Source organism: Rhinolophus ferrumequinum, chromosome 11 (genome assembly GCF_004115265.2).
Source record: "Rhinolophus ferrumequinum isolate MPI-CBG mRhiFer1 chromosome 11, mRhiFer1_v1.p, whole genome shotgun sequence".
In the NCBI taxonomy this organism is placed as follows: Eukaryota; Metazoa; Chordata; class Mammalia; order Chiroptera; family Rhinolophidae; genus Rhinolophus; species Rhinolophus ferrumequinum.
Window position 1 is genome coordinate 12,866,135 of NC_046294.1, and position 11,583 is coordinate 12,877,717.

Below are 11,583 nucleotides of genomic sequence, written 5' to 3' on the forward strand. Positions count from 1 at the left end.
CAGAATGAGATCGTTTTCTGAAATATCTAGGGCAGAAAAATCTTATTAAACTCAGAAGCTCAGCATGATCATACTCAGCACCATTATTTTCTCCTCTCTATTTTTGCCTTTTTGCCATTTTCTTCCAAGAATGAGAATACTGTGAAGTGCTTAAGGCTGTATTCTCGTGTTTAGAACTGTGACTGGTATATATTATGCACTCATTATGTATATGTTGTATGAACAAAAGAATAACAGAGATCAGATCTAATGCATTTTGATAAAAGTCCTCCAAAACAGAGTGAATATTAAACCTAGTAAAGTTAGAAGGGAAGAAAAAGTGTGTACAGAATGTGAAAGAGACAAAACACAGGCTTAAAAAACAAAGAACTTGCTCTCATCCTTGGGTCTTGGGAAAAAAGCTTTTCCTTTCTCTAGGACTAATTTTTTATTTTATCCAAACAATAAGGAAATTGAAAAAAATTGCCCTTAAGATCCCCCTTTTAATTGTAACATCTCATTAATATGCTTCTGAAATGCTAATCATATAGTTTGTAGCCTGCCCTCCCTATTAATGTAAAGCAATTAATAGGAAAAACTAAAGAAGCTGAATGAAAATAAATCCATCTGTGGTGAATAGGTGACTAGGACTCAATCAACAGAGTAAATAGAATTTGCTGAAAGACACAGACAATAGTTTAGTGGTTACCAGAAGGTAAGGGGGCTGGAGGGTGGGAGATGAGGGTAAGGGGGATCAAATATATGGTGCTGGAAGGAGAACTGACTCTGGGTGAACACACAATGTAATTTATAGATGATGTGATACAGAATTGCACACCTGAAATCTATGTAATTTTACTAACAATTGTCACCCCAATAAATTTAAAATAAAAAAAAATAAAAAAAAAATTCATTAGAGCTGATGATCCAGCTAGGTCTTATTTTCAGGGAAACACGATATATTAAATTTCACTGAGAAAGAAGAAATAAGAATTAAAATTTTATTTTTATTATGTCTTTGTTACTTAAAAACCAATCACACTTAAATATAAATGTAACTCATAGGATCAGATTCTAATGCTTTAAAAACAGAACTATAAGACATAAAATTAGGAAAACTGAAAGTGTTCATTTGGAAGAAGTATGAAGCTAAATTGCCACCTGTGAATATGGTATTAAGGGCTCTGATGAATTGCCTATTTGGGACTTAAATATTTCATCTGCCACTGCTTGTCTAAATCAGAACTATTTGGAGTCTTTGGTGCAACGTACCATTTTGTCTTCAGTTGATGGAAATGCTTTACATACATATGAAGTTCATCGTGTTTCTTTCTCATTAGCCCATATGACTAAAAGTAATACTTTTGGGTGCCAATTTGATGGCAATTATAAACTTGGGTACTGAAACAGCATGACAGTACTTGATTATGAGATGATGAGGTGGTGGTGGGTGTGTATTATACATATATATTAGGTTATCTTCAAAAACGAAAATACACATTTTAAAAGATTCTCATGTAAAACTAAAAGACCAGTGTTGAGAAGTACTAGACCTGACTTTCAATCCCAGCTTCTCCCCAGAAATCTGAATTTTGAGATACTATTAAAGCAACGACAACAAAAACAAAAAAAACAAAGCTTCTTTCCTGAAACTCAAATAAACATAACAGCCAAGGAAGGTCAATGATATAGGAGTACCCTGACACTTCATTTTCTCCTGCAAATGTTCCTGTACTCTAAACTAATACTCAAAACGTAAGGAAGATAAAGGTCCTTCTCTCCTATCTGGAAAAAACTGCCACTTTCCTCTCACCTTTCCTCTCTTCATCATGTATTGTTCTCTGCCCTCCCTTCTTCCCTTTACCCTCCCTTCTGCAGATTCTTGCTACAAAAGTCTCTTACTGCCTCTCCCCCTCCTCTGTAAACAGAGTGTGAAAGACACCAAAGAGCAACTGCCTGGTGGGACAGCCCGTCTCATTCAAATGTAAGACTCCTCCCTCCCTCACCACCCACAGAATGAATTTTAAGAGGTTTTCCAGTGGCAGTCTAGGTTTTCCCTGATGTTTCCAGCCTTTATTGGAGTTTGAGGGTCCATCATGGTAGATACCCTCAGTGAAGAAGGCTCCAGCACAGATTCCCAGAGTAGTATTTTCTCAGAACATCGTCCCTAATCCTCAGGTTGTCAAGACAGCAACATTGATTCTGCAAGTTTCCAGTCCCTAAGGGTTAGCTCCGATGACCACATTCACAGGGACTAGAATTAAACCTAGAAAAAGAATCGATGCATGTGTGCTCATATACCCTCTAAACATGCACATGCGCGCACACACACACACACACACACACACACACAATTATTCTGTCATGAATCAGTACATTTCTTTCTGAAGAAAAAACTTGTACAGGAAGCTAAATTACCATGTGAATATAGCCAGATATTGATAGAATTCAAGTAACAGTCATTGTAGGTTGTTGAAAATGGTTATGGATTTAAGTAGTAATCAAATGCTGATGCCATCCTCTGAGATTTCTTAATTGCTTACTTCCCAACAAGAATATTATTTTTCCTATCCACAAAACAAAACTAAGTTGCTAAGGAAGTATACATTTGAATCCCCATGCATCATTCATCAACTGGTCACATTTGCCACACCATAACTTCTTCATGGCGTTTTTCACTTCTGTGTTCCTCAGTGTATAGATCAGAGGATTGAGCAAGGGTGTCCCAATTGTATAAAACACAGCCACCATCTTGTCTATTGGAAATGTGGTTAGTGGGCGTGTGTATATGAATATACATGGACCAAAAAACATGATAACTACAATGAAGTGGGTGGAGCATGTGGAAAGGGCTTTTCGCCTCCCTTCTGCACTGTGGTTTCTCAGAGAGCACAAGATGAAAACATAGGAGATAAGGAGGATTATAAAACTCACCATGCATATGGCCCCACTGTTAGAAACAACTAGCAAATTGATCACATAAGTGTCCATACAGGCAAGTTTCAACAAAGGCTGCAAGTCACAGAAATAGTGGTCAATCACATTGGGGCCACAGAAGGGCAATCTCAAAGCCAGGAGAATCTGTGCCGAAGAGTGGATACAAGATCCCCCCCATGCCAGAATCACCAGCACAACACAGACGCGCCGGCTCATGATACTTGTATATCGCAAGGGCCTACAGATGGCTATATAGCGATCAACAGCCATGAGGATGAGCACAAAGATCTCCATGCACCCAAAAAAATGGGCTGCAAAGACCTGAGTCATGCACTCAATGTAGGAAATGGTCTTCCTCTGAGAAACAGCATCCACAATCAACCTGGGGGCTGTGGTTGTAGACAAACAGGCATCAGCAAAGGACAGATAGAACAGGAAGAAGTACATGGGACTCCCAAGGGTCCTGCTGGTTTTAATAGTCACTACAATGAGAAAGTTCCCCAACAGTGTCACAAAGTAAACAATCAAGAAGACCCCAAATACTGCCTTCTGCTTTTCTGCATCCTGTGTCAACCCAAACAGAATGAATTCAGTCACACTGTGATTCATTGTCATCCTAGGCTGTAGGTAAGATGCAGTTGACAAAGGTTTAATCTGCAGAGATAAGAAAGAAAATGTCATGTTGAGAAAAATCTGTAGGCTGAACTCTGAATTCCTTGTTTCTGCTCCATCCTGTTACCTCCAACTACCTTTAATCCCCTATGAATCTTTGCAAATCTGCACATGTCCAAGCCTCTCCCCAGTCTCCCTGTTGGTTCATAAACTCACTCCATTGGACTAAAGTTTTGCATTTGGGAAATAAAACAATAAAGGTCCTCATACCAGGGATATAAAATTAAAAGCAACAAATGAACAAGACAAACAAAGAAACAAAAACTTATAGACAAAGACAACAGTTTAGTGGTTACCAGAGGGTAAGGTGGGAGGGGAGGAGGTGAAGCGGGCAAAAGGGGTGACAGAAGAAGAACTGACTCTGGGAGGTGAACACACAGTGTGATATATAGATGGTGCATTATAGAATTGTACACCTGAAATCTGTGTAAATTTACTAACCAATATCATCCCAATAAATTTAATTATAATAAAAAGAGAAAACTAAATAAAAGTCCTTTAAAATTTTGTATTCCTACCATGACTCCGAACTGCAGAACTTATAGTTTCCTTGAGCAAGTGACTTAACCACTTTGAAATTTAGCCTTCATATGAAAAAAGAAATGTAAATACTTGCCCTACCTTATTCTAAGTTCTCCCCAGAATTAAAAATAGATTTTATACACATGCACTCACACACACACACACACACACACACACACACACAAATACACACACATATTTCATGTATTGTGCATCTTATCTGTGAGCTTTGAAATTTGAACAGCACTATTCCAATATAATGAAGCACTAATATTATTAGAGAATCCCTCTTAAAGAAAACATCCTCAGTTCAGTTCACTCATTTTTGTGTCTGTTATCCCTGATCCCTTCAGGATATTGGATGAAATATGCTGTATTTTCACAACCTTTTACAGATGCCTTTCATGTTCTAGATGTCAGCTTCACTGGAGGTCTTGATATAACAAATGTCTGGATAACACTTTGAGGTTGGCATAATTTGAGAAACTACTCTTCACCCCTGAATTTATCCCATTAGAATAGTGATCCTCTCTGCCTATGAATTCGACCTGGTATAAAATTCCTAATATAATCTAAACAGTGTTTTTACTCATACATGTCTCCCTTTACCCTGAATTCCCCAGAATACCTCTTCTAAAAGCATTATTTGGAAAGAAAATCCCATAATTCCAATACGCAATTTTATGATTTTCCTATTTCAAGTTCTAATTTATACCACATACAGTTTATGTGATTGAACTCATCGTATAATGTAATTTTGTGTTTTGATTTTGGTTTAGAATTGTTTTATCAGTCTTCCCTTGTTATTATACTTTCCATAGTTTCATTATCAATTTAATAGTATGATAAAGTATAAATTTTTATAAGAAGCACTTATTTGACTATTTGCCAATTGAGATATATATGTTGTTTCCAGTTCTCACTTTCATAAACAACAATTTTACAAACAACTTTAGAATAATTTCCCAAGTATGATATTACTGCACCAAATGCTAGAGATTATCATTGCTATTAATAAGAATCAAATGTTTCCAATATTTTATATACTTATTAACTATATTTATTGTAGAATAATTCATGATCATGATAAAGAAGAATGTAAAAGAAAATATTAAAATCACTCTTCAAATTATTCGATTCTATATTCTTATTCTCCAGAAATAACTCCTTTTGGTTTCTTCTATGTCTCATAATATGAACTAAGTCCCAGCCTTTGCTACTTCCACTATTATTATTTTGATATTTTTCTGTATGTTATTTCTCTTTTTCTGTGACTTTTTTCTTTTTTATATGGTCATAACTATAAAGTCTTCATTTTAATTTGATCTGTTTAAAATACTCTTAAGATGATGGTTATTCTCTTTTCTTCCATAATTCCTTAATTATCTTTCATTTCAAACATTGAATCAAAATTATCTGGAGTTATGAGAAATGTGAAAAATACTCCCTTATTCTTAATAATTCAATATATTTTAACATTACCAAAGGTAAAATCATTAATGATGTAACTGGTCTTAGAAGAATAGAAACCAACTACCGAGCAAATAGTATAAATTCCCAAAGGAGATGTTGGCCAGTGAAAACTTCAGAATAATGTTACAAAATGAACTATGAAAATAACTGAAGAGAATCAGGTTTGAAACCAGATTCTCTGAGATGCAGACATTCAAAGGCAGAACTGAGAGTGTGTTTAGCACAGTGATCAGTGCAGAGACTGTACCACACTGCTTGACTCACACCTCACCCCACTGCCCATTATGGTGTGATATGTAACATGTCCCTTGATATCTCCGGGCCTCACCTTGTCCACCTGTGAATACAAATAATAAAGTAATCTACATGTAGGGTCGCTATGAAGGTTAGACAATTCAATACGTGCAAAGCACACAGAGGATTCAGGTATGCAGCCCCTGCAGTTGGAGTGCTAATTTTCATTGTGATTACTGGTATTGATTTTCTAAGTGGTACTTTCCATTGTTCAAAAATATTAATCCAAATTATTCATTTTACCCACAACACAGCTGCACAGCTGTTTTAAACATTAAGTTCCTTTCCTGAGTAACTGAAAACATATCAGCCCTATGGATCATGCTAGTTTTCTTGTGATGATCAGAAGCTAGTAACAAGAATTCCAAATACTTTTAATAGATATTGAAAAGTAAACAAAAACAAGAAAAGAAGATGTCATACAAATGGCGGTGTGAAGTAAGCCTCTTGAAATCTCCTCTGGAATTTACAACAAATTGAACAACTATAACTCCACAAAGGACTCCCTGCACAGCAGACAGGCAAGACTAAGAAGCGCACTACTGAAATCACCTAAAGGTGGGCAAATTGCGCGTGTGGGGGAGGAGGGAAGGGAGAAGTGCAGAGATAGGCTGAGCAGGCAGAAGACGCAGACCTTGCTCAGTGCTCCAAGCTCGCTGCATCCTGGATCTACCGCAGCTGCGGGAGAGGGAAGAACTCGGACTGCTAGGGATCTGCTTATGGCCCACAGGGCTGAAGGGACAGGATAAACACGGTTGAACCCAAAGCTCACGGCAGAGACCTTGGAGCAAAGACTGAAGGAAGAAGGCTGAAAACAGTGGTTTAAGCTCTCACTGCCGAACAGAGAACAGAAGCCTTAGGCTCGGAGACTAGCCGCCCCTTCTCTACACTCCCAGAGCTCACACTGCCCCCACCTGCCCAGTGCTAGATGAGGAACAGGCAGTGTCAGATCAGAAGAACAGAATATTTGCAGTTTTGAGAACTGTGGTCTGCAGACATGTACTCGCAGTCCAACTAGTTCTGGCAAAGGGGAGAACTTCATGGGAGCAGGACTGCCTGTGGTGGTGGTCACTGCCATTGTGCTGGATCACCTCTCACAACCCACCCCGCCCCTGTCCCCACCTATCGGGGCCGATCCCTGCAGGAGTGAACAGAGCTGCTGAAACACGGGCTCTGAATTGGGTGCAGGAAGAGCTTTGGAACTTCAGAAGCTTACCACATCCCCCCACAGAGGCAGCACCCTATGACCTAGGTGAACTGTACACAGAGGAGAAGCCTACCTTCCATGGAATACCCACATTGTGTGAGAAGCTGGAATAGTGCAGGGAATATATAACACTACAGTGTGAGAGAGAATAAAAGGCTGCAGTCAGAGAGAAAATGAAACATTCTACGGTCATCTACTGGAATACAAAAGAAAGACCTCTTTCTATCAACCTGTTGCAGAACCCACTCATGTAGATGTCGAGGAAGTGAAATAATAAATCATTAATGGCCATGAAAAACAAAGATAACAAGACAGCTCAGGAAGTAAATGAAAAGTCTCCAGAAAATGAACTTAAAGACATGGAAATATGTGACTTAAACGACAGCGAATTCAACATTGCAGTTATTAAAAACCTCAATGAGATGCAACAAAACACAGAGAGGCAGTTTAATGAACTCAAAAACACAATGAAAGAACAAAATGAACATTTTACCAAAGATTGAAATTTTTTAAAAAGAACCAAATATAATTTCTGGAGATTAAGGACTCAATAAAAGAAATGAAGAATGAAATAGCCAGCTTAAGTAGTAGAGTTGACAAGATGGAGGAAAGAATCAGTGACATCGAAGATAGAAACCTGGAAATGACACAGATGGAAGAAGAAAGAGACTTGAGACTTAAAAGAAATGAAAGAACTCTACAAGAATTCCATCAGAAAGAGCAATATAAGAATAATGGGTGTGGGGACAGAGCCCCAAAAAGCAGTTTCCAGGCTCTCGGCCTCACATAGAAAGGTGCTGGCTCAGGTAGTAAATGGCCATCAACTGTGATCAAATGGCCATCAGCTGTGGCTAATTGGCCGTCAGCTGTAACCAGTGAGCCATTAGCCATGAATATAACTGCCGTGGCTAGGCTAGCAGGAAAAAGGGGGGCCTAGCAAGAAGATGGTGGCTGAGCCTGCAGGCGGCACAGTGAGGGTTGAGAATTGTGTGGCTCCTGTTTCCTGTGTCTCCAACCCAGCCGCCAGCGAGAGTATAGTGGTGTGACTCCCCTATCTATGGCTCCGTGGGTGTTCCTTTTTGGCCTAGCCATATCCTGCGTTCTTGTGTGGGGAGCGGGACCAGAGACCCCGCAGGCCCCCCTGCACGACAATGGGCATACCAGAAGGAGAAGAAAGAGAGAAGGAACAGAGAGTATATTCAAACAAATAGTCGACAAGAACTTCCCAAACTTGTGGAAAGAACTGGATCCTAGAATCCAAGAAGTAAATAGAACACTTAATTACCTCAACCCGACAGACCTTCTCCAAGGCGCATTGTATTGAATCTGTCAAAAGTTAACGACAAAGAAAGAATCCTCTAGGCAGCCAAGGAAAAGAAGACGGTAACCTACAAAGGAAAGCCCATTAGATTATCATCAGATTTTTCAGCAGAAACTCTACAAGCCAGGAGGGAGTGGAATCAAATATTCAAACTATTGAAAGAGAGAAATTATGAGCCAAGAATAATATATCCAGCAAAGATATCCTTTTGATATGAAGGAGGAATAAAGACCTTTCCAGACATAAAGAAGCTGAGAGAATTTTCTAACACAACCTAGACTAAAAGAAATACTGAGGGAGGCTATTCGACCAGCATAAATAGGGATAATTTGTGACATCCAAAACATAAAACGGGGGTGGCGGGGCGTAAAGGTCTGAAACATAATACAGGAATGGAGAAAGTAAGAATGCAGAAGAAAATGGAATAATCTAAATATCAAACTTTCTTTTACATAAACTTAATGGTAACCATTCAAAAAAAAATCCAGAACTGAAATACATAATAAAAGAAGAAACAGAGGGAAAAATCATAGAATCTCACCAAACAGAAATAATAGACAACAACAAAAAGAAAGAAAAAATGGAGCCACATTCTTACCAGAAACCCAAATACAGAATGATAGGAAATCCTCACATATCAATAATCACCCTCAATGTAAATGGACTGAGCTCACCAATAAAGGCACAGAGTAGCAGATTGGATGAAAAAATTAAACCCCAAAAGCTAAACTTATGCTGCCTCCAAGAGACACATCCCAGCTGCAAGGGCAAACATAGATTCAAAGTGACAGGGTGCAAATTCACACTCCAAGCAAATGGTATCCAGAGAAATTTAGGTGTAGACATACTGATATCAGACAAAACAGACTTCAGGATATAAAAAGGTAACAAGAGACAAAGATGGACATTTCATAATGACAAAGGGGACTATACAATAAGAAGACATAACAGTCAGCAATATTTATGCCCCCAATCAGGGAGCACAGAAATATACCAAGAAACTACTAACAGAATTAAAGGGAGAAAGTGACCAAAACACAATTATAGTAGGGGACCTGAATACATCATCGACAGCTATGGATAGATCATCCAAACAGAAAATAAATAAAGAAATAGCAGCCCTAAATAACACATTAAATGAAATGCACATAATTGACATTTATAGAGCACTTCATCCTAGAACATCAGACAATACATTTTTTTTCAAGTGTACATGGAACATCTCAATGATAGATAGACCATATATTGGCACACAAAACTAGCCTCAGCAAATTTAAGAAGACTGAAATCATACCAAGCATATTCTCTGATCACAAGGCTTTGAAACTGGATATCAACTGCAAAATGAAAGCAGGAAAAACCAGAAGTATGTGGAGATTAAACAACATAGTTTTAAAGAACTACCGAGTCAAAGAAGAAATTAGAGGAGAGATCAAAAGATACATAGAAACAAATGACAATGAAAATACATCCTACCAAAATTTTTGGGATGCAGCGAAAGCAGTTTTAAGAGGGAAATTTATATCATTACAGGCCTATCTCAAGAAACAAGAAAAATCCCAGATAGATAACCTCACGTTACACCTTAAAGAACTAGAAAAAGAAGAACAAATGAAACACAAGGTCAGCAGAAGAAAATAAAATAGAGAAATGCAATAAAAATGCAAATAAAAACCACAATGAGATATCACCTCACCCCGTTAGAATGGCCATCATCAACAAGACAAATAGTAACAAGTGTTGGAGAGGGTGTGGAGAAAAAGGAACCCTCATACACTGTTGGTGGGAATGCAGACTGGTGCAGCTGTTATGGAAGGCAGTGTGGAGGTTCCTCAAAAAATTAATAGAATTACCATATGACCTAGCAATCCCTATTCTGGTATCTACCCCCAAAATTTGAAAACATTTATTCATAAAGACATGTGTGCTCCAATGTTCATTGCAGTTTTATTTACGGTGGCCAAGACATGGAAATAACCAAACTGTCCTTCGATAGATGAATGGATAAAGAAGTTGTGACAATGGGCTACTTTTTGTTGGTAAGAAAAGATGAAATAGTACCATTTGTGACAACGTGGATGGATCTTGAGATTATAATGGTAAGAGAAATAAGTCAGACAGAAAAAGTAGAGAACCATATGATTGCACTGATATGTGGGATATAAAACCGAAAACAATGAAAGAACAAGACAAACAAATTAAGGAGCAAAAACTCATAGACATAGACAATAGTTTAGGGGTTCCTAGTGGGTAAAGGGGAAGGAGGACTCTAAAGAGTGTAAAAGGGGTCTAATATATGGTGATGGAAAGAGAACTGACTCTGGGTGGTGAAGACACAATGTGAGATATAGATAAGATTCCGTCTCCAATGTGAGATGGAATCGTACACCTGAAATCTATGTAATTTTACTAACAATTGTCACCCCAATAAACTTTAATTTAAAAAAGTAAATAAAAAGTGCATAACAGCTTCAGTATGTAGAGCCCTGATGAGAGGAAAGTAGAAATAAAACAGGCTTTTCATTGTGTATAAGTCTGGGATCCAGAGATATGAAAATCAAAAGAGTGAGAAGATTTGGAATAAAGGACATGAAATCAAAGTTTCTAAGAATATAAGGCAAATGTTGTATCAGACAAATAGAGAGATCAATATGAAAGCCCTTGTTTAGCCTGATTCTAAAGTTGTAGTAGAAAAGCTTGGAAACTAAGTTTTCCTCCCAGCCAAAGGCCATGAAAGCCAGGTTATTTAGCTTGAATATATTTTTATTGGTAAAATTTAAAATTTGGAGGCATACAAACCATGAGTGTAGATGACATTAAGATTTATCCAGCACTTGAGAAAATACATCACTCAGATTTGTTTAACAAAGTCAAGTCATTGTTCTTTCTCAATTGAGTCTACTTGGAGTTAGAGCTTATCTGAGATGAGGTGCCTACCTCCTTCAAGATGTCAGAGTTCCTCGAAAGACATCTATCTACCCGCTGCACTTGGAATCTCAGTGGACAGCATCCAAGTGGATTCACTGTGGCCCCAACAAAGCACAGACTAGCCTGCAGGCATCCCAAATATGATTCCATAGTTTCTTCAGTCACTTCCTTTCTTAGAGAAGGATCAGAAGTGCTCCCTCTCAAGTGGTCTCTGCGGGCACAGCGACTCATATGGCTCCTGTTTTTAACA

At 38.1% G+C, this 11,583-nt stretch overlaps 1 protein-coding gene across 1 annotated transcript; it reads right to left on the reverse strand.

Moving 5' to 3' along the window:
* Positions 1–2,571: 2,571 nt before the first annotated feature.
* LOC117029641 (olfactory receptor 4C11-like) lies at positions 2,572–3,531 on the reverse strand. Its single transcript, XM_033118864.1, has one exon. The coding sequence runs from the start codon at positions 3,529–3,531 to the stop codon at positions 2,572–2,574; it is 960 nt and encodes a 319-aa protein (XP_032974755.1).
* Positions 3,532–11,583: the final 8,052 nt, after the last annotated feature.